At 41.9% G+C, this 24,289-nt stretch overlaps 1 protein-coding gene across 1 annotated transcript in view; it reads right to left on the reverse strand.

The window, feature by feature from the left end:
- DYNC2H1 (dynein cytoplasmic 2 heavy chain 1) overlaps positions 1 to 24,289 on the reverse strand; it is a 299,576-nt gene that overhangs the window by 65,759 nt on the left and 209,528 nt on the right. Inside the window, exon 83 of the mRNA XM_040631281.1 lies at positions 13,186 to 13,302. Within this exon, the coding sequence (XP_040487215.1) occupies positions 13,186 to 13,302 (117 nt within the window). The remainder of the gene's footprint in view (positions 1 to 13,185; positions 13,303 to 24,289) is intronic.

The following is a 24,289-nucleotide window of genomic DNA, read 5'->3' on the forward strand; positions in this document are numbered from 1 at the left end:
AAAAAAAAATGTTTAAACCATTAAGGATTCGTGTTTTCCAAACCATGTTCACATCTACTTTTTACTGGATCCATACAAGAGTCCTGTGATGACTGACTACCTGTGAAATGTCTTGGACGCTTCTCTTATGTATGTTTACACTGCCGTAACACCTAGAGGATGAAGTGTGTCCTGCTGAAGAGTCTTGCTCTTAAGATCGCCACTCTGTCCAAGCACCCTTCACCCCTGGCAGGCTGGAGCAACAAACATGGCAGACTCTTTCATCTCTGCACCACCACACCTGTCTTTTTAACCTAGGGAATTTCTTACTCATCATGTAACTTTCCCTGGCTTCCTCTCAGCAGAATTAAGCACTCCTTCACCCAAAACATTAGAATACTTGTATTTTTTGAGTATTACCAACTCTTAACCAATCATAGCAGCGCCCAGCACATAACAGGAACAGTAACAGATATCTGATGAAGGATTGATGAAATGAGTAAATACATGAATGCAGAGAAGAGGTTAGCATCCCTTTTTTACGTATACAAAAAAAGCTAAGATAAAGTTCAGAAATGATTCAGCTAATGTCCCCTAGCCATTAAATGGGTAAAGATGAGGACCTAGATGACTCCCTAATAATTACTTTTCGTAAGATTATTAATATTGCTTAGATATAATTAATCTTTAAGTTTAGCTAGTAATTAACCATAATCTGATAGAAATAATGTAAGGAGGGCATGTATTGCATGGAGCACTGGGTGTTTTATGCAACTAATGAATCATCGAACTTTACATCAGAAACCAGGGATGTACTGTATGGTGACTAACATAATATAATAAAAAAACATTAAAAAAAAGAAATAATGTTAAAAAACTCTTAAAAAGGAATGTGGTGGTGAAACATTTACATGCATAAATTTTAGAACTCCTCCAAAATAAGAGAATTCCTATTCCTAAGGGCCATATCTTAATTCGCCTAGTTTCAAACACTACTTTTATGAGAACTGTTATGCAAGTTATAAATTAGTACTCTAGAAACACGGAGAAGGAACTGAGTAACAGCGGAGACAGCTTTGGAAAGATGCTGGGACTTTATGTGACCATTACTGGTTGCTAGTATAATGAGCAGACGCAAAGAGATGGAAACAGCACTTGGAAAGTCCTCACAGACAAATCTATAATGGTTTGTTCGTACAACACTCAGATCTGCTTTACTATGGCAGAGGTTTAGAAGTAAGACTGGATGTGGAGCCATGTTGTCAAAGATTTTTGTCTTTAAGAAAATTAATGGGATAATTATATGAAATATGATTTGAGGAAGAATATATTAGAAGGAGAGTCAAATTTGGAGTTTTCTGCTATAATCCCTTTAAAAGAACAGAATTCTAAATTATGGCAATGGCTTCAGGAAGGAAATGGAAGAGATAAGACACAAAAAATTATAAAAGGATGAAGTGCAAAATACTTAATACATTAATATGGCCACTGTGAATTTAATATAATGGTAATTTTTAAATAATCTATATTTATCTTATAAACAAAAGTTAAAATGAAATTTCAAAAGTTATGCTTATTTCTGGACAAAATGGCGAACTGTCTCCCACTTGTGAATCCTGTCTTTGACAAAACGAGAGGATACTAAACCAGAATATGGCCCACCAAGCATGGGAACCATCTGGGAGATGCTTGTAAATGGGAGGCTATGGCAACAGGCAGCTAAAGAGGGCTGGGTGCCATGGCTGGGGCCAGGCTAGGAAGGATTTTACGTTGCTAATTTTTCACATTGCCCTGAATGGATCATCTTGCCCCATGTCACCATTTCTGGCTAAAAACAGCAGTATCAAGCAACAGCCATGGACAGCAAGTCCTTGATACTACACAGCATGCAATCCAGCTGGTGTGGGAAACAGGGCTAAACTGGTCTTAGTAGAAAGGCTGGCATTTGGAATTATAAGCTCTCAGATTAACAAGCAGAATAAATACAAAAAGAAATTCACACCTAAATACATTATGGTAAAATTTAAGTGATCAGAGACAGAATATTCTTAGAGGAATAACACAAATCAGTTACAAAGAAATAAGAATAGGAATAACAGTGAACTTCTTCAATAAAAAGACGAAGAAATAATCTTACACCTAAAGGAGCTAGTAAAAGAAGAACAAACAATCCCAAAACCAATAGAAGGAAGAAAATATAAAGATTAGAGAAGAAATAAATAATATAGAAACTAAAAAAACAATAGATCAATGAAACCCGTGGAGCTGGTTCTTTGAAAAGTTCAAAAAAACTGATGAACCATTAGCCAGACCCATAAAAAGAAGAAGAAGAACAAGAACAAGAAGAAGAAAGAGAGAGAGAGAGAGAGAGAGAGAAAGAAAGAAAGAAAGAAAGAAAGAAAGAAAGAAAGAAAGAAAAAGAGAAATTTTTTAAATAAAGGACTCAACTTCAGAAATGAAAAAGGAGAAATAATAACTGACACCACAGAAATACAAAAGATAATAAAAGAATCTTATAAAAAATCATATGCCAACAAATTGAACAGCCTACAAGAAATGGATAAAGTTCTAGAAACATATCACCTACCAAAAGTGAAACAGGAAGAAACAGAAAATTTGAACAGACTGATAATCAGCAAAGAAAACGAATCAGGAATCAAACAACCCCTAGAAAACAGAAGTCTAGGACAAAACGGCTTCACATGTGAATTGTACCATACTCTTCTCAACTAGTCTAAAAAACAGAAGAGGAAGGAAAACTTTCACATTCGTTCTATGAGGCCAGCATTACCCTGATACCAAAACCAGCTAAAGACACTACAAAAAAAGAGAACTGGCCAATATCCCTGATGAACATAGATGCAAAAATACTTCACAAAATATTAGCAAACTGAATCCAACTCGACAGTAAAAGATCATTCACCACAGTGAAGTGGGATTTATTACTGGGATACAAGACCGGTTCAATTTTGTAAATCAATCAATGATACATCAGAGCAAGAAGACAAAGGATAAAAGCCATATGATTATTTCAATAGATGCAGAAAAAGTACAAAGTACAACATCCACTCACGATAAAAACCCTCAAGGAAGCAGGTTTAGAGGGGAAACACCTCAACATAATGAAGGCCTTACATTTAAAAAAAAAAATGCACAGCTGGGGCAGTGCATGGCTCAGTCAGTTAAGTGTCCAACTCCTGATTTCGGCTCAGACCATGGTCTCAGGGTCCTGGGACTGAGCCCTGTGCCGGGCTCCAGGCTCAGCGGGGAGTCTGCTTGAGGTTCTCTCTCCCCCTTTCCCTCAGGCCCTCCTTCCCCCACCCCCCCACCCCGCTCATGTGCTCTCTAACAAAAGTAGATACTTTTAAAAAATGCACAGCTAACATCATACTCAATGGTGAAAAACTCAGAGCTTTTCTGCTAAGTTCAAGGATAAGACAAGGCTGTCCATTCTCACCTCTTTTATTCAACCTAGTACTGGAAGTTAATAATAAAGTATCAAGGCACAAACTTAGCCCAGGGGGTGAAGGATCTGTACTCTGAAAACTTTATAGAACACTGATGAAAGAAACTGAAGGTGACACAGACAAACGGAAATACATTCTGTGCTCCTGGACTGGGAGAACAAATACTGTTAAAATGTCCATACTACCCAAAGCAACAGACTACGGGGTCTGTTGTTATCTTGCAGCTCTCTCTCTCTCTCTCTCTCTCTCTGTCTCACATGCATCCCTAAGAACTTGAAATTACCATTCCAAATGCCCGGGATAGTGCATTGATCCTGTCTTTGTAACGGAAAGTGACCTTTATATTCAATCCAAAAGACACGGAGGAGTGTTTCACTTGCATCATTTCTTTCAAACTCATCCACCTGGTACCATGTCAGACGACTCTGACTGTCCAGTTGTCCCCACTGCCATGACTACATTTTACACAAACGGAAGTTCAAACATGCTTCATGCCTACAAAATTGTAAATACGCGTCTCTCCTAAGATGTGAGTTCCGGCCAACGATTCTCACTTACATTGTCCTGCATTCATGTTCACTTTACAAAGCTGAAGAGTTTGTCTTAATGGTTTCTTTTAAAGGTTATGATTAAGGCCGGTGATGGGTAGTAAGGAGGGCACGTATTGCATGGAGCACTGGGTGTTATACACAAACAATGAATCATCGAACTTTACATCAAAAACTAAGGATGTACTGTATGATGACTAACATAATATAATAAAAATTTTTTTTAAAAAAGGTTATGATAAAATCAGTTTATGATTCATAAAAGCTGCAAATTAACCCAAAGTGCAGGAGCACTACCTCCTTGTTTAGTTTCAACCAATGTGAACATAGCTCAAAAGTCTAAATCCAAATACAATATAGGTTTTAAAACTTATAGAATACAATTTCTTTGTAAAATCAAATCTCCTGAATGAGAGTGAGGGTAAAATTTCCCTGTACAATAGAGGACTGCAGCACTAAATCCATTTAGCTTACCACAAACCCCCTCCTTCAGCTATATTAAAAGTGAAGACTGGAAACCAAGAGCCCAGATCTCAACAATGAGCTAAAGTCACACCATTCTGTATATTCAATTTGATCAACAAATGTACTTTGAGCTCTATCTGAATATAACACTTACTGTGCTCTCGTGAGTTCCTAACTTGTTAAGCTTCACGTGAATAAAACATTAAGATTTCTGGGTTTTACATAAGCTATTTTGGAATGTCCAGTAATCTCCTATTACTAATCTAACTAAGCGGACGTACTAATTTAACTATATTAACTAATTTAATTAAGCGAAAGATCCATACGTATCTTCAGCTTATCAATCTAAAAGATTCTAGAGATAATTGTTAGAAAGAGAGAGGGACATCAATGGTTCCCCTGTTAGAAGTCATCAGTCATCCCTGCCCTGGGCAGCAGGAGGGATCCCAGCGGGAGGCTCTGGGCAGGAGTCTGACTCCTACACTGTCCACACCCACAGCGCCTGCGGATGGCATGCTGACCTCCATCCCACCACCGCGGCAACGAGCGGTGTCCCCAGTCTCCCCGTCAGGCTCCGTCCACTGTGGGGGGACAGTCCTGTCGGGGAAGACGCAGTGAGGCAGCCCAGAACAGCAGAGGCTCTGTGCACTAAACTGACGATGGAACACAGCCCGAAGAGAAACAGAACACGTGCTCAGAGCCTGAACAGGCTGACTACCTGCTGAAAAAGACAATTTCAACAGGCACTGGAATCCTGGAATACTCAAAATACTCAGAGTACAGCCCAAAGTTACTCCTTATGTCAAGAACCAGTAAAATTTCTACGTGAATAAGAACTCATAACAGATCAAGACCCCGCGTGGCAGTGGGAGGTGGGGTTGCAGCAGTCGGGACCACATGCCAGCAAGCTGCGAGGAGACCACTGTAACAAACACGAGCCGTGAATTAAATATCTCCCTTGGACTGTTACGGAAATCATCCAAATGCAACTGCTTTCCCCTCTGCCTCCTGGATCCTCTGTTTGTCCGTGAGTCCCTTGTGTGTATTTAGTCCTTTTGCTCAGAACAGAAGACCCGAATTCTCAGAATCCACTCAAGCTTTGCAATCCTGACTGAGATTCTTTGCAGGCATTGTTCGTAAGTGTTAACGCCACAGAAGGAAAAGAAGTAACACTGAACCCATGCCCGACTTCCGTTAGCCACGTCCCTTGCTTCACTCCCTGCCAAGTTCTCTGGAGCGGTCGGCTATTTTTATTCTTCTACTAAGAAGACTTCCCGGCTCGCCTTCCAGGCTGCGCAGGTCCTCTCCTGCTTTCTCTCAGGAGCGTCACGCAGTCTCTGGCTTCATGACAATAAAACAATGTCCACTGTCACAATAAGCTTAACTGGCCTTCACCTTTTTTTTTTTTTTTAATAAGTCTCCCTCCCCCTCCCCGCTCCCCAAACACAAAACAACAGAGAATTCATACTAAACCAGCCACACTAACATGTTTGGGTGCCTTACTTATTAGTAAGAGCTGGTAATATAGACAATTTCTATTTTCCAGTCCCTTTATTTGCTAAAAGTATTTCAGGATCTCCATTCCGCAGTCCAACACCAGGCTAGACTAGCATGGCTTAGAAGCAGAGCTCACGAACACCAAGACACGACGCACTCCGTGTCCACCGCTCACTCACTCTCTGCTGACCCCACAGCTTCTGAGAACCACAGATGCCTTACTGACATTAATTTGATGCTGGAAGTTGCACATGCTTTGGGTAAATTTTCAAAACTACTTGAAACAGGGGCGCCTGGGTGGCTCATTCGTTAAGTGTCTGCCTTCCACTCAGGGCGTGACCCCAGAGTCCTGGGATCGAGTCCCACATCGGGCTCCTCCGCTGGGAGCCTGCTTCTTCCTCTCCCACTCCCCCTGCTTGTGTTCCCTCTCTCGCTGGCTGTCTCCCTCTGTCAAATAAATAAATAAAATCTTTAAAAAAGAAAAAAAAAACTACTTGAAACAAACGGTTATTTTTGACTCACAACTTCTCTCCTCCAGTTTTTCTTTTTTTAATTATGTCTAACAGGAAAATTCTAAAATGCTAGCTCTTGTTAAAGGTACACAGATTAAGTCCGTATCTGTGACTACTTCCCTTAAAGGAAGTCAAGTTTTAGAAAGAACAGACACATCATACGTTTTAGGTCAGGGTGAGATATCTACAGGGTAAGCTTTGAAGTTAAATCTTCAGCTAAACTCATTGTAATTTTGGAATTGCTAGATTCTGGAGTTTTTAAAACTTCCTGATAAATGTTCTTTCACAGCTAGAATAACACTGGTAGACTCCCTCTCTCCAGGTCACTCAAAAACCCACTAAATAAACAGATTTTGTCTTAAACTAGTAGTTCTAACTTAAAAAAAGAAGAGAAACTGAATGTGAAAAAAATCTACCTGAAACCATTTAAAATATACTTACACATTTACTTATATTTTGTCACAAAAAACATGTTTGTGAAGACACATCTAAGAACCGCAGTAATACTAAGGCAACAGGGCAAGAGAACTCGATAGAAATCCAGCTAACACCAGGCCAAGTGCCAGTGCACTTACATGACATGACATATGTATTGCACCATGTGAAGAGGAGATTGAAAAATCCTGTAACTACTGAAACAACGGCGTTCCACGTAGCCAGCAGCAAGAACAGAAAAGCCAGAGCGAAGCCTCGGGATGGCTTCACACTCAGAGAAGGAGAAATACACAGCTATCCTAAACCCCTGGACTTCTAGGTAGAAAAAGTATGCACCAAGATCCTGGGACAGGAAAAGATGCATATTTTTTAAAGATTTTATTTACTTGAGAGAGAGAGAGAGAGAGACAGTGAGCATGAGCAGGGGGAGGGGAAGACAGAGAGGGAGAAGCAGACTTCCCGCTGAGCAGGGAGCCTGACATGGGACTTGACCCTGAGATCATGACCTGAGCCAAGGGCAGACGCTTCAACAACTGAGCCACTCAGGCGTCCCTCTGAAAATTTTTTTAAAAATATACTTAAGGGAAAGGAAATTTCTGTATTCATCACTGACCCCTTGTTTAGCAAAAACTCATCGTTTCTGTTTTCAGAACTTCGCCAAATTAATGCTTCGGCATCTTCAACTGCTTCCTCCAGCAGATCATTCCTTCCAGCCTACAGACACTGCGGTACTTCCCAGCCTGAAGAAAAACCATGCTGGGACCCTTACTTACCGAACCGCCTTATTCCTTCACTCTCCCGGGTAGCACATTCTGGAAGGAGCTGCCTCTCCATACAGTCTCCCCTCCTTGTCCCTCCCACAGGCCAAGGCAGTTAGCCTTCAAACACAACCTCCAGTCTCCTGGCTCCACCTCAACTCTTCCTGTCCAGGTCAAGGTCACCCGGGACTTGTATTCTGAAAATCCAGTGGCCAAGTCTGTACCCAGTTTCCTCACCTCACACCAGCAACTCGGCACAGTCAGCAATCCTGTTCCTAATGAAAGACGCTCTCCTCAAGGCTTCTGGGATGCTTCCATCTGCTTTGGGTTTTTGCTGTTTCCTCAAGGAAAGCTTGGTCATGCCTGTCCTGCCTCTAACTCTGTGTTGGACTCCTCAGGGCCGGTTTCTGAGTCCTCTTCCTTCTCTCTCTGGATGACGTAATGCATGTAATGCTTCGTAATCACTTAAGCGTTCCCTAGACGCTAGTAAGTCCCGAGTCCTAGCAACCTTTTTGAGGTCCCCACCACGCAGCCAACATTCTCCTTGACGTCCACACGTAAGCTCTCCACCAACCCTGCAGCAGCCTGGCCACTGCACCCCTACCCCCGCAGCGCCTGCAGCTCTCCCCGATCCCGGGCTCGGTAAGTGGCGCCACCGCCGCCCAGTCACTCGTCCAGAAAACCCACGTGGGAATCCACGATGCGTCTCTCCCTGCAGTACTTCCAGGATCCAACCTGACGGCACCACCACAACCCAAGCCATCATCACCTCCTACTCCGACAACAGCCCCTGGTTGTTCTTCCTCTTTCCTCCCGAACCTCACTCCAAACTCACTTCTACACAACAGCCGGGGAGCGCTGTTAAAATGGTCAACAGGATCATAGCTACCCCCCTGCTCCATACTCTCTCCACGGGCCTCACTGCACTTGGAGTAAGACACAAGCTCCTCCTGCATCTTGGGCACCATCCCTCTTCGTCGTCTCCCTCCACACAACCCTCTAGTCTCTGTGCCCCAATCACACGGGCTTCCTGGCTTCCTTTCAGGCTCACGGAGTGTGCTGAACTTGTCCTCCACTTGGGGAATGTGTTCACGCCGTCCCAGCCGCTTAGAAAGGTCTGTGTCCCCTGCAACTCAGTGTGGCTCCAGTCTTCTCGTGGCTCACTTCTCAGATTCACTTTCACTCCTGGAGCAAGATACTCCCTCACTCTCCGGTCCAAAATAGGACTTCGTTCATCTTCTCTATAACAGCACCTGTGTTTCCCTCCACAGCATTTGCAATAATTTGTAATGATTTTTTTGCTTATGTACTTTATTTACTCATTTAATTTTTTAAAGCTCTCTCTTGTAACCCAACTGTAACTCTACAGGTTCTGCCTTCCACACAGTTCCAAGCACAAAAGCACTGAAGTTCTCCATGAAAATATTCTGAACGAATGACTGAATACATAGTTATAGAAATAATAAAATTATCTTGCTCTGGAAAGAGACACACATCATATGTACGCCTCTCTGGAAAGAGACCATACGTTACAAATCTTTATGCCTTCAGTAACAGTGAAACACTACTCAGCCAAGAATGCTCACACACCAGGCATTGCGATAAAAGCCTTACATAGATTAACTCATTTCATCCTGATGAGACACCTATGAGGCAAATACTATCATTAGCCCCATTTTATAGGTAAGAGAATGAAGACAGAGAAGGTGAGTAATTTTCCTGGGCTACACAGCTACACAGCTAGTAGGTACAAACGCTCAGATCCGAGCCCAGAAGTCTGGCCCCAGAAGCTACCCTCTCATCCTATGTTACATGAGTGACGAGCCAGGCCGTGCTGGCGGACAGCAGGGCCCTCTGCCCAGTGAAATGGCTGGGGCGGGGAGACGGGGGGGGTGACAAAGAGCCTTGCAGTCCCCCCGGCTGAGTAGCTTTCCTGGGAGTCTCTGCACAAAGTCTCTTCCCCGTCCTCCCCAGAGGAGAAAGAGTCAGTGCCAACAGGACATAAAGATCCCGTCCAGTGGGGGACCTATAACAAACTGCGTTTACCGATTTTTTTTATAATAATTTTTTATTATGTTATGTTAGTCACCATACAGTACATCCCTAGTTTTTGATGTAAAATTCCATGATTCATTATTTACGTATAACACCCAGTGCTCCATGCAATATGCGCCCTCCTTAATACCCATCACCGGCCTCTCCCCGTCCCCCATGCCCCTCCCCTCTGAAGCCCTCAGTTTGTTTCCCCGATTCTTGAACAGGAAGGAAAAACAGTTATGTCCCAATAATGACATTATATACCATGACAAACCTTCTCATACTTAAAATGTTTATATTGAAAATACAACATAATAGTAACTGAGAGTTTCATCTTGGGAAAGAAAATTACAATCTTTTTCAGTTAGAAAATTCTTTCATTCCTGTGATGCTCTGTGTAAAGAAATAACTATGAAACTGCAGAACGAGGAACACTGTCACGAGATGACTAAAAGGGGCTCATGTAATAAACAAACGAGGAAAACAGAGCTGGAGCGACCCTTCCTTACGTGCATCATTTCTGTGAATTCACCTGTTAAGTATTTTTTTGAGTTTAAGGACAGGATGACAGTTTACTCATCTCTATTACCACAGTGTTTGCAATGCATAGCTCTGGAAAGCTAGAGAGAGCAGGGGTATTTGTGTTAGTTAGGTTTCTAAAAAAAAAAAAAAGTTATCCAACTGAACAGAAAGGAAGGTGCATCTATGCAAAGGGAACCACAAGAGCAGATACAAAAGTTCCAAGGTGCTTGGCATGTTATTCACCAACCAACAACCCACCAACCAACAGAAAGACCCAGCAAGTACTCTGGCGACAGAAACAGGACATGCGGTACAAAGAAGTCAGTATGGGGAGCGCCAGGCAGCCCGAGAAGAGACCACATGTGCCCACGCTTAGAAGGTGGCACTTTATTTTACTCACAAAGGTAAATATGTGAGGCAGAAGGCAATTCAGAAGAGTGTGCAGGGGAACTGCAACCTGAGCACGATCCCCAACTGTCTGCGGCTGGAACAGTGACAGCCAAGGCGGCCAATGCCAGTGGGTCCGAAGACGTGGCTCAGGACCGACATCTCAGCCTTACTGGGATCCACCCCTGCACCGGGCCGCCTTCCAGGATAGCGCCTCACTGGAAGAGCCTACTGAGCTGAACAGCTGACTTCTCCCCGAGGTGCTTGGCCTAAAAGAACTGACTTTGGCGTCATCTACTTTAGTCTGTGCTGCTGTCCCCACACTGAGCGCCACGAGCAGGACGGGGGCGTGAGGGAGAACTGTGCCATGAATCCAACAGCAGAGGGCTAGGAACAGACTATGCCTACAGCCCAAAAGAAAAAAATGAGTGTTTGGGAAAGAGAGAATTAATTTGAATTTCTAATGCTGGGTTGGGTCTTAAAAGGTAAATAATTAATACAGACCTTTGAAGTCACTTCTGTGGTCCTCTTTAAGCAGTAACTGTAGAGACTTCTCCAGAGTTACAGAGAAGGTCTGAGCACATGCCAGTGGATGGTGGGTGGGGAAGCAGGTTGGGAGGGAAGACCGAACAGCATATTCCAGAAAATGCCGCACAGTGTCAAGAGCCAACATCAGGAACTTAAAGAATGACCCAAAGCTGTCGTATCTATTTATACAGGCTTGTGAAGTTTTCCACAGTTTACTATCTGTGGCTTGAACCCCTTTTGTCCTGTCCTTTGGTCACAACTCTGCGCTCTTCATCAAACCCAGCAGAAAAGTGCTCAGGTTTAACCACTTCCTGGGGTCTCGCTTTCCTCAGGAAAGCTCCTGTGTCACACAAGTCTTGTACTGAATACATTTGTATGCTTTAGTCTTGCTAATCTGCCTTCTGTAGCAGACCCAGCTGAGAATCTCATACGGTAAGAGAGAAAAGATACCTTTCCTCTCCCGCACTACAAGATCAGAGGCTGGATTTCTTGTGCAACACACGCAGAAGTGGCAGCTTACGGCCAGATCGAAGGTCAGCTAGAAACGTGACCAGCGCAAACTCAGAGACCAAGAAAACTGTAAGAAAGTAAGGTGACAGAACCATGGAGTAGGCCTCAGTCTTACTCAAACTTGAAAAATGGGTCCAACAAGTTCACTTATACTCCAGAGAAAAGCAAGTAAGTCTCCAGGAGATATGTGGATTATGTCTCTAAAATGTAAGATGAGATCTCTGCAATAGTTAGGATTACTTTTACCATACTTTCACAATTTTGTAAGGGATAAATGTAGTAATTTCAATTGTTTTTAGTCTCTAAGTGAACCCTTTGAGAATAATGTTACATTATTAATCTCAGAATAAACAGCTATATCACAATATGATATAATATGCATATATTTGAATACACATGTGTTTGTATATGTGTACAGATTTTAAGGATTGCATGGCTCCAAAAATCAACATAAAATTCAAAGTAGCCAATGACATATTAAGAAGCAAACCAAGTAGGAAACTGACAAGAAGCTGGATGCTGACAAGGAGAGTACTGCCATACATCGAGATAAAAACTTAACTGCTAACAGAAAGAATTAAAATGCGCATAAATTTGGTTATTAAGTTAAAAAGAAACAAAGGCTGATTTAAGCACGGAAGAGGGAAGAAGAGACCCTTCCCTCTGAATTGGTACGAAGACAGGATCGCAGTCAGGACACGTACAGAGTGCTTACTTGTGGGCAGAGTGGGGAGTGTGGCTTAGGATGCCAGCCGGTGTGAGGTTTCTCCTCCAGCTGCCTACATCAAGCTTTCTCAGTGCGATGATCTGAGTAGAAGCAGTGACTGCAGTTAGCAGGGGTCAGTGCTTACTGAGACTGCTGACCAATTGTTGAGACTGTCCTAATAACCCAAAATTACAATTCTGTAAGGTGTGAGGACTTCGAATTTGTTGAAGGTTTTAAACGTTTTCCTAGGTTCTGAAATTAGCTTTATTTGACTTCCCTTATTTTAGGAGGTTAGATCCGATACACAGGCATTTTTACAGTATTACTAAATGGATGAACTGCATAAGTAAATTTGTCAAATCCAGAAACTAAAGCCCTGTTCTCCAAGACCAGGACTCACGGTACTCTGTCGGCTTTGCCTGGTGAGTGAGCACCTACTCCATGGTCAACAACATAACTATTCTACAGTACAAAACCACACCAACTTCCAGCCGACCAACGGTGCTCCCTCAGCACCCTGAGTCCTGTGAAAAATGCCACTTTGACGAGCAGTCGTTGACTTCACAGAACGAGCAGAGAGACGGCAAGCAGTGATCACAGGAACACGCAGCAGGTGCAGACGAGCTGGTACAACAGCGGGCATGACAGTGACGCCAGCCACCCTGCCTCTCAGGCTCATCTGTCCTCCTCCTTCCCGGACACCAGTACACAGGAAGGGGAAGTGCAAAGTTTGACCAAGAGACAATCTGGGGGTAAAACTGGGAAAAAAAAAAAAAAAAAAAAAGGATAGGGAGGAAAACGGGGCAACAACTGGAGTACTACTCCAGCACTAACCTGGTTTAGTTTCTTCCAGAGGTTGAGGACCGGGGACAGCTCGTTAGACCAGATTTCTCTATCGAATTTGCAGCCAGCTGCTGCGGATCTGCCCAAGACCTTCAACTGTGAAATCACCTGGATGAAAATAAGTAGTAGCCAAAAATGAACAGACAGAAACAGTCAGGACACAAAAATAGCTACACTGATGTTATAAAACTAAAGACCAAATATAAATAAGTTTTAATCCCATTCTCTCTTCAACTGGCTTAACATTTAACCAATTTCCTTAAGCAGTTTTTAAAAAGAGAACTTAAAAGTGAGAGAAACGATCATAAAAATTACACGTTATACTGCCTCTTATGTGAGAAGTGGCTTCGTTAGTCAGAAAGCTCCAATTATCTATCGTCAATGATCTTAGTGTCTCTGTTTGCTCATGTCTGAAACCTAAAATATTTTTCAGTTTGACTCGCTTAAACTTTGTAATTTCCAAATGCTAATTAAAGATAGCATTTCTGAAAAGAGGAAATGGTAGGAAAGATAGTACATAGCATACCAAACTACATAAAACAGTAAAACAATTCTAAGTAATTATTTGTTGTCACAAATGATCATAAATCCAAGTCTTAAGGCTCCGTATTAATTTTTTGTTGTCACGTAAATGTTCCCTCCCACTTCGACTCTAACGAACGACGTGCGGACGGACCAGTTAGAACGAGGTAAGGTGCGCACTGACCCCTCTGTGCCCTCCTCGTGACCAGCTTCGCCATCACCCTGCTCACCAAACCCGCTCCCTCACTTCTGTCTGCTCAGGTGGTCCTTGCAGACTTCCGCGTCAGGAGCTCACCTGTTAATCACCTGCCACGAGGGAGAAGCTAGAACGGAGGACGCTCAGCACTGGAGTGCAGAGAGCGGGGTGTACCCAACAGTGAGCGACCACGGACTCACCTCCACTAGTGTTTCAACGAAACGGTAAATCTCCTCGCTTACCTGGCCTAAAATAAACCCACAGCCACAGGCGTGCGTTTTCCTAAGCTAGTATTTTAAACTTCAACCTTTGCAGCATGTTGACTCAATTTGTTTTATTTTTTGAAAGACATAAATTGTTTTTCCTTTTTTAACAGATTGGGCTATATTTCATATTTTGTTGGATCCTCATATTAGTCAAGTTCGTAACAAAATAAGAGCCATCAATCTTCCGAAATGAACGCACTGCTCGGTTGTTAAACACCCAAAATCACGCTGTAAAACTCAACTTACTTCTAGAGCTTTTGATTGATTCTCCAATCTTGAAAAACTCATGGTGATTCAGTGTTTCATTTTCTTTGTTTTTCTGATAAATTGTTTCATTTGCTCTAGCTGAACCTTACAGCAGCGGCTCATTCATCAGCTTTGCTGCACCACAAAACATCACTAGTTGGTAGTCAGAAGAAGTGCTATTTTAACTCTGGTAACATCTCCTATCACTTATTTGTCTTTTAAATTTATCAAACATGACAGGAAACAAATAAGAATGCAAAGGGATGTCTAAAGGAAAAAAGATTCAAAATTTTTTTACATGAGGCAAAAAACTATTTTAAGAATAAAGTATTTACCAGCCCCAAAAGGTCATGTTTTCTGTCCTGCAAAAATAATATGTGAGGTTTGTTTTTCTTAATAACACTATCATAATTTTTAAATAAACAAAGATTAATAAAAAGGGAGTTCAGGGGCGCCTGGGTGGCACAGCAGTTAAGCGTCTGCCTTCAGCTCAGGGCTTGATCCCAGCGTTGTGGGATCGAGCCCCACATCAGGCTCCTCCGCTGGGAGCCTGCTTCTTCCTCTCCCACTCCCCCTGCTTGTGTTCCCTCTCTCGCTGGCTGTCTCTCTGTCAAATAAATAAATAAAATCTTTAAAATAAATAAATAAATAAAAAGGGAGTTCAAATATCTAATAAATTTATTTTTACAATGAGGATAGAGCTATAACTTGAAATGATAGACCATCTTTTGTTCTTATAAAGTCTTACATATATATCTTTTTACAAAGTGCAGGTAATAAAATATCTTTCCAGTATCCGTATTTTAAACCGATTAAAAACTACTTTACTCAATAGTACTCCCTTAAAATGGGATCAAAAGGGATGAGATTTTCCATGAACAGCACACTTGTGCCTCTTCTTCCCGGCTCTGTCCACACGGAGCAGCGCGCGCGATGCCGCTCGCACACTCTGGGGCGCCCGCGCAGCTGCGGGAAAGCTAAGAAGATGCTGGTAGCCCGCTCCACTTGTCCTCCTTCCAAGAACAATGAGAGGCACCCGAGGAATACCTATGCTTCTCCTGAGCAGTGAGTGTGTTTATTTTTAAGACTCTAAATCTTACAGTGAATTGCATTTTCCTCTGAATATTATGACACACGCAGAAGAATTTCTGATCTAACAATACTGACTTTTTAGAACATTTTACTTATTTATCTGACAGAGAGAGCACAAGCAGGTGTAGGGGCAGAGAGAGAAGCAGGCTTCCCACTGAGCAGGGAACCCGATGCAGGACTCAATCCCAGGACCCTGAGATCATGACCTGAGCCGAAGGCAGATGCTTCACCGACTGAGCCACCCAGGTGCCCAGACTTTATAGAACTTTAGAGCATGAACTTCGTTGTCTGTTTTGTCTTCTTTTGGCATAAACGGTTTCCCTAGTTTTCTTTTCCTTTCCTCATTTTCTCTTTGGCCTATTTCCTCAACTGTTGATTTTATACCAAGAGATGACTTATATTTTTTAAGTCGCCTCTGGTGTAATCCTTCTTGGAATGAGAAGGAATATAGATTTTGAAAACAAACACTCCCAATTTACTAATGAGAAAATAGAGAAATTAAATAAGTTACATTCTAAGAGAATTAGCAGTTCCTGCTCTAGCCTTGGAACCCTGAATCAGCATGCGAGCTTCTGGAAGATGAAAGACAAGGTCGTTGAAAACCAAGTCACCCCAGCCAATAGCCAGGGTCACCTGCAAACATAAGCAAGGCTGTCCTGGCCCTCCAGGCCTGTCAACTCTCCTAATGAAGGCAGCCTCACATGTGAAACTGAAGAGGAAAACAAAGAGAAATAACCCAGCCAACCCTCAGAATCATTAAAAAAAAAAAATCATAAAATATTACTGTTTCAAGTCACAAAGTTTTGGGATGGCTTGCTGTGGAGCAAAGACTAATTAAATCATCAAGAATAACAGAAAACTTCTTCAATGTACGTTATGGATTGAACGTCTGCATCCCCCCAAAACCAACAGTTGAAGCTCCTTCCCCAGCTTGACCGTGTCTGGAGATGGGCCTCTGAGGAAGTAAGGAGACACACGCGGGAGTTCACACGCACTCTCGGTCTGTGTCTCTGCAAAAAGGCACAGAGGAAGAGCCATGTGAGTCCACGGTGAGGGGACAGTCATCTACAGGGCAGGAAGGAGAGTCCTCCCCAAACCTGAACATGCGGACTCCCAAGCTCCGCTGTTGGTTGTTTAAGCCTCCCACCCAGTCTGTGCTACAGATGGCGCCCCGCTTACGATGGTTCTACCTAAAATGTTTCAACCTCACGATGTCCCGGAGGAGCTAAGCACTCAGGAGAAAGGGCGTATCAAGCTCTGATCATTCCCCGCTCCTCCCTCACGGTGCTGAGGGGCGGCGCTGAGCTCCCTGTCAGCCCACCGTCCGCAGGGTAGACAACCAGCGCACTTACAACCCTGCTGTTTTCACCGTCAGTACAGTAGTCAGTAATTACGTGACCTATTCCACATCTTATTATAAAACAGGCTGTGTCTTAGATGATTCTGCCCAACTGCAGGCTAGCATAAGTGTCCTGAGCATGTTGAAGGTCAGCGAGGTAAGCTATGATGTTTACTGGATTAGGTGTCTTCAATGCATTTCCCACTTACAATATTTTCAACTTACGATGGGTTGATTGAGCTAGAACCCCACTGTAAGTCAGGAAAGATCTGTGTTTTGTTACAATAACCCAGGCAGACTATTGCAACCTTATAAATGGTGTCTACAAAATGTGGCAAATATTAGAATCAAATGTTAGAAAGCCTTTAAAAATCCCTTTAAAATCAGAGCGAGAAAAGAATGTTGACTGTCATTTCTTTTATTCAACATTTCACCCAAATATCTAGTTATCCCAAGAAAACAAGAAAAGGCAGTTAAATGAATAAGGACTTGAAAGGAAAAAAAAAAAGCTAAATCATCACTTTCTCAGACAATATAACAATTTACCAAAACATGAAGTAACTTGTAATAGTTTCATAAAAATTATATTCATGCTATATATTTTTCTATTTGTCTATATTTGAAATAAAAAGAGCCTGGGTGGCTCAGTTAAGCATCCAACTCCTGATTTCAGCTCAGGTCATGATCTCCGGGTTGTGAGATTGAGCCCCACATTGGGCTCTGCACTGGGCATGAAACCTGCTTGGGATTCTCTCTGCCCCCCCCCCCACCTCTCCACCCCCGACTCTCTTTCTCAAATAAAATCTTAATAATAAAACATTTAAAAATTCATTAGATAATATTAATTTTTAACTTCAGCTCAAGTATTATGTCCTTTTTCAACAGTTACTTGGGAGCCCTTAAAATGTTACTTAGTCAATACTCTCATCCCCTACCCCAAACATCTCCATGCTCCCGCTGGGTGCTGGGCCAAGTACAGTGTGTTTAGCTGTGTCCACATATCAGGACGTAACAAATCACATTCATCTTCCCACAGACTGCAAAAAGGAAGCAATACACTAACTTGTTAGAGTAGGATATGGAAGAATGTCCAGAAGTTTATCCTTATGTTAACAAAGGGGGGGAACCCCTCTTCTACAGGTCTCATGTCTTTCGATAAAAATATTTATGCCACTCATACACAAGACCAAGCTGTGATCTGTGAGATGAGATTTCACTCAAGATCAAAAGTGAAATGCACAGTCCACTTCCCCATGTTAAACACTCACATCATTTTTCAAAGTGATATATTAAAAGGCTGAAATTAAAATCTCAGGAGATCTCCTAGCTTATACAATTTGATTAAGCAAATTAAGAATGAACTTCTCTCTCATCAAAGGATGTTTAAATTTTACTAGGGCTAGGAAATATACCAGTTTCAAATACTGAGGATGAACATTAAGTTATGAATAGTACATATTAACGTTTTATATGTAACTTTGGTTACATACATTATTATATATACACATCCATGCACATCTGTGTCTTCTAACACATCTATCTGCTTTTTTCAGTTTATTATATACCACATTTGAAAACAGTTTGGCAGTTAATTAAAAAATATGTACATGTCGTATCATCCACCCATCCTACTCTGAAGTATTTGACCAAGAGAAATAAAAGCATAGCTCATGCAAAGACAGAAAACGTGCAAATGGCCACAGCAGCTTAATTTTTGTAGAGCCTCAAGCGAGAAGCAATAAGGAGCGAGTGCGTGAGCACACTGCGGTACACGCACACCACGGCGACTACTCAGCAAGAAAATGGAACCAACTCCTGATACACACGACAACCCTGACAAGTACAGTAATCACGTCGACTGACGAACCCGACAGAGGGGGTACTTAATTGTACAGTCCTTTCATACAAAACTCTGGAAAATGCACACTAATCAATGACAAAAAAGACATCGGCAGTTGCGTGGGGTAGGACACAGAGATTACAGTGTTACAGAAAACTTCTGGGGGTGATGGAAATGTTCACTATCTTAATGGTGTGAAATATTCCAAATGGTGTATACATATGTAAAGCCTTATCAAATCATACACTCTAAACATGGACAGCTCATTGAACATCAACTAACTTCTTAATAAGCTGTAAAAACTGAAAAAAGATAATTATTAAAGCAACATAACAATGTTAGAAGCAGGTATTTCAAGATGACAGCGTTCAGAAAATTCTGAACGCACCTTTTCGCATGAACACAACAAATCTATGGCTACATATGGAATAATTTCCTTGGAAAAGGTCCTGAAAACTTGATGAACAGTGCCTCCTCAAAAAGGATAAAAGAGCTACATCAAGATCGGTAGGAGAGGTAGACATGCCCTAGCTAAAAATTCCACCCCAAGAATGATGACCCCCCAATCAGGAGGGATCTCAATAATGCAGAACTTTCCCCAGAGGAATGAGGGTTTTGTCCTCGCCAGCACGCACGCCAACCCTTGGGTCCTGTACCAAAGACACAGCCCTGAAAATGCTGGGCTCTGAAAAGCAATTTAGAGTATGACAGGGAGAAATACAACTATATGGAATAACGGACCTGCTCTTAAAGAACTCACTCACACACACTCACCCCAGACCAAGTGCAAAAGCAGGAGTCTGATAAATAACTAGGCCACAGATAAAGGGGACCGATTTACTCATCTTAAATTGACCACTGGAAAGACAGGAACCTGTTAGGACTCTTAGCAGGGATAGAGGCACTGGTGGGCATCATTTCTGCAATCTCATTCTACCTTGCTAATGCGGACACTTAGCAGGTGCAATTCTGGCGATCATTGTCTAACTGGCTAGCCCCACACAGCATGCCCCACCCCACGGTGCTGCAGCCGTGTAACAGTAACAGAATGCGTGTCCTGCCCCGGGCACCACAACCACGTATCAAAGAGCCAGGCAAGCTCCCCACCCCATCCCCAACATAGCCACACAACAGCCAGCCCAGAGAACATGCTTCCCTCGCCCTCGGCTGATCAACAGCTGGGTGAGTGCCCCACCCTCGCCACACAGCAGCCAGGGCTCCAACACAGTTGAGGGGTACAGGAAGTCCACAAATTCCCCTGGAGCATGGGCCATGGTGCCCACAAGGGACTGTGCACCTGGGACCCACTGATCATCTCCTAGGTAAGACTACTCCTTCAGGAATGGGAGAGGAAGCTCTTTCAGCTAGCACAGAGAAACACACACAGAAGATCAGGCAAAACGAGGACACAGGGGTATGTTCCAAATGAAAGAACAAGACAAAACTCCAGAAAAAGACCTTAATGGAACAAAGCTAAGTATATACCCTATGAAGAGTTCAAAGTAATGGTCACAAGGATGATACTGAACTCTGGCAAAGAATGGATGAACACAAAGAGAATTTCAACAAAGACATAAAAAATATAAGAAATTACCAAACACAAGTCACAGCGATGAAGAATACGATAAATGCACTAGAAATAGACTACAGAGGTTTAACAGCAGACTGGATAAAGCAAAAAGAACAGATCATTGAGCTGTAAGACAAAGCAATGGAATTATCCCAGATCTAGCAACTAAAAGAAAAAAGATTTAAAAGAAGTGAATACACCTTGAAGGGCCTAGAGGCCAACATCAAGCAGACTAATATACATATTACAGGGGTCCCAGAAGCAGAAGAGAGAGATGAAGGAGAAAAAACTTATTTGAAAAAATAATAGATGAAAACTTCCCTAATCTGAGCAAGGAAACAGATACCCAGGTCCAGGAAAGCCAGCGAGTTCCAAATAAGATAAAACCAAAGAGATCTACACCAAGACATATTATAATTAAAATGGTAAAAGTCAAGGATAAAGAGAGAACCCTAAAAGCAGCAAGAGACAAACATTATGTCACATACAAGGGAAACCTTGTAGTGTAGCTGTGGCCGTGAGGCTATCAGCGACTTTTTGCAGAAATGTCACAGGCAGATGAGAGTGGCGTGACATACGCAGAGCGCTGAAAGGAAAGTAAACTTCCAACCAAGAAGACTCTGTCTGGCAAGGTTATCATTAAGAACTGAATGACAGAAAAAGTTTTCTAGATAAGCCAAAGCTAAGAAGTTCACCACTAAATTGGCTGTACGATAAATGTTAAAAATTTTCTTTAAACTGAAAAGAAGTTGATACTAATTAGTAACAAAAATATGTGAGTAATAATCTCAATGGAAAAATATATAGGTAGCAGATTAATCTACCAAACATTCAAAGAAGACTTAAATAACTATCCTTCTCAAACTCTTCCTAAAAAACTGAAGGGCAGTAAGGGCTTCTAAACATATTTTGCAAAGCCATCTTTACCCTGATACCAAAAGCAGACAAGAATGTTACAAAAAAAATCACAGGCCAATATCACTGATCAACAAAGATGCAAAAATCCTCAATAAAATACTAACAAACCAAGTCAAACAATACATTAAAAGAATGATAAATCATGATAAAGTGGGGTTTATTCCAGGAGTTCAACGATGATTCAACATCTGCAAATCAATGTAGGACATCACCTAACTAAATGAAAGTTAAAAATCCTAGGATCATCTCAATAGATGTAGAAAAAGCATCCGACAAAATTTAACATCTATATCTGATGTAAAAAAAAAAAAACCCTCAAGAGAGTGGGTATAAAGGAAACATGTCAACTTAATAAAGCCCCTATCTGACAGTCCTATAGCTAACATCACACTTGATGATGAAAAGAGGAAAGGGGCTCTCCTAAGGACAGTAACAAGACAAGGACGCCCCCTCCTGGCACTTTCGCCGCAGCAACTGGGCAAGGAAAAAAAATGTACCCAAATAAAGTAGAAAAAGTATCACTATTTGATGATGACATGACATATATATGGAAAACTAAAGAATTAACAAAGGGAGTTCAGTGAAGTCATAGGATACAGTATCAACAGACAGAAATCTGCAGTGTTTCTACACACCAATAACGCAACAACAGAAAGAGAAATTATAACTGGGTCAAAACAAAGTACCTAGGAGTAAGTACAATTAAGGAGATTAAATACATTACACACTGAAAATCATACTGATGAAAGAAACTGAAGAAGACACCAATAAATGGAAAGACATTCTATGCACCTATACTGGAAGAGCAAACACTGTTAAAACGTCCATACCACCCAAAGCAATCTACAGACTCAATGCAATCTCTATCAAAACTCCAACGGCATTTTCACAGAACTAGAACAAACAGTCCTGAAATTTGTATGGAAGGCCAGATGACCCTGAATAGCCAAAGCAATCTTGAAGAAAGAAGCTGCAGGTTTCATGCTTCCTGATTTCAAACTCTACCATAAAGCTGTAGTAATCAGAACAGTATGGTACTGGCATAAACAGATTTATAGATCAATGGAACAGAATGGAGAGGCCAGAAATAAATGACCACGCACGCGGTTAATTAATTTACAACAAAGGAGGTGAGAATACAGGATGGAGGAAGGACAGCCTCCTCAGTAAATGGGGTTGGAAAATCAGACATTAAAATGGGAAACAATGAAATGATGAAATGACCGCTATCTTATCCTGCATAGAAAAAGTAACTTAGTGGCGCCTGGGTGGCACAGCGGTTAAGCGTCTGCCTTCGGCTCAGGGCGTGATCCCGGCGTTCCGGGATCGAGCCCCACATCAGGCTCCTCCGCTATGAGCCTGCTTCTTCCTCTCCCACTCCCCCTGCTTGTGTTCCCTCTCTCGCTGGCTGTCTCTATCTCTGTCAAATAAATAAAATAAAATCTTAAAAAAAAAAAAGAAAAAGTAACTTAAATGGACTTGAATGTAAAACCTGAAACCTTAAAACTCCTGTAAGAAAACATAGGCAGTAAGCTCCTTGACATTGGTCTTAGCGATGTTTTTTGAATCTTACAACAACAAAAGCAAAAATAAACAAACAGGACCACATCCAACTAAAAAGCTTTTGTACAGTGAAGGAACCATCAGCAAAATGTAAAGGAACCTACTGAATGGAAGAAGATATTTGTAAACCTTATCTCTGATAAGGGGTTGGTATCCAAAACATAGAAAGAACTCACAAAACTCAACATGAAAAACCAAACCATTTTATTTAAAATTGGGCAGAGGGGGCACCTGGGTGGCTCAGATGGTTAAGCATCTGCCTTCAGCTCAGGTCATGATCTCAGGGTCCTGGGATCGAGCCCCATGTTGGACTCCCTGCTCCTCAGGGAGTATGCTTCTCCCTCTCCCCTTGCTTATGAGCTCTCTCTCAAATGAATAAAATCTTTAAAAAAGTAAAATAAAATTGGGCAGAGGAGCTGAATAGACATTTTTCCAAAGAAGACACAAATGACCAACACACACATAAAAAGATGTTCGACATCACTCATCAGGGACACGCAAATCAAAATCACAATGAGATATCACCTCACACCTGTCAGAATAGCTATTATGACAAAGACAAGAAATAACTAATGTTGGAGAGGATGTGAAGAAAGGGGAGCCCTCATGCATGTGACAGAGGAATGCTCCCTGGGGCAACCAACGTGCAGAACAGTATGGAGTTCCTCAAAACATGAGAAACAGAACCACCGTATGACCCAGCAATCGCACTTCTCCGTATCTACTACAAGAAATGATAAATGCACCTACCCGTTCACTGCAGCATTCAGTACAACATCCAAGACGTGAAGACAACTGAGACAGCCACTGACAGATGAATGGCTAAAGAAAAATATGGTGTTTCTATGTGCATGATGTATGTATCACAGTACGTACGGAATATAATCATATATACGCAATGGAATACTAAGCCATAAAGAAGAATGACAGCTGGCCATTGAGTCAACATAGATGGACCTTGAGGGCATCATGCTAAGTGAAATAAGTCAGAGAAAGACAAATACTGGACGATTTCCTATGTATGTGAAATTTAAAAAACAAAACAGAACAGAACAAAACCCAGATTCACAGATACAGAGAACAAAGTGGTAGCTGCCGGGGGAGGGCGAGGGTGGACAGAAGTGGGTGACAGACATGAAGAGGTACAAACCTCCAGTTACAAATAAGCGTTGGGGATGTAATGTCCAGCATGGGATCGACAGTCATATCAGACTAATTCTGTAAGGTAGCAGATGGTAGCTAGACTTGTGGTGGTGATCAGCTCTCAACTACACCAATATCAAATCACTGTGTTGTGTGCACATCAACCTAATAAGATACTGTATGAAATTATAATAATAATAAAAACGGTGTTAAGAAGTTCAGAGAGTAACCAGGAAAGTGAAAAAGTGGACGTTAGGGTCAGTACAAACACTGGCTAAAAATTCATCTGTGTCCTATAACACCTTTTGCATGTTTAAATTTTCCTGATGGCCTCAACATTTATTTGAAGGGTCATGCGGTTGCGATGGATTTTAAGGCCCTTCAGTTCAGGGCAGTTTTG

This window comes from Ursus maritimus, unplaced genomic scaffold (assembly GCF_017311325.1).
Source record: "Ursus maritimus isolate PB19 unplaced genomic scaffold, ASM1731132v1 scaffold_16, whole genome shotgun sequence".
Classification (NCBI taxonomy): Eukaryota; Metazoa; Chordata; class Mammalia; order Carnivora; family Ursidae; genus Ursus; species Ursus maritimus.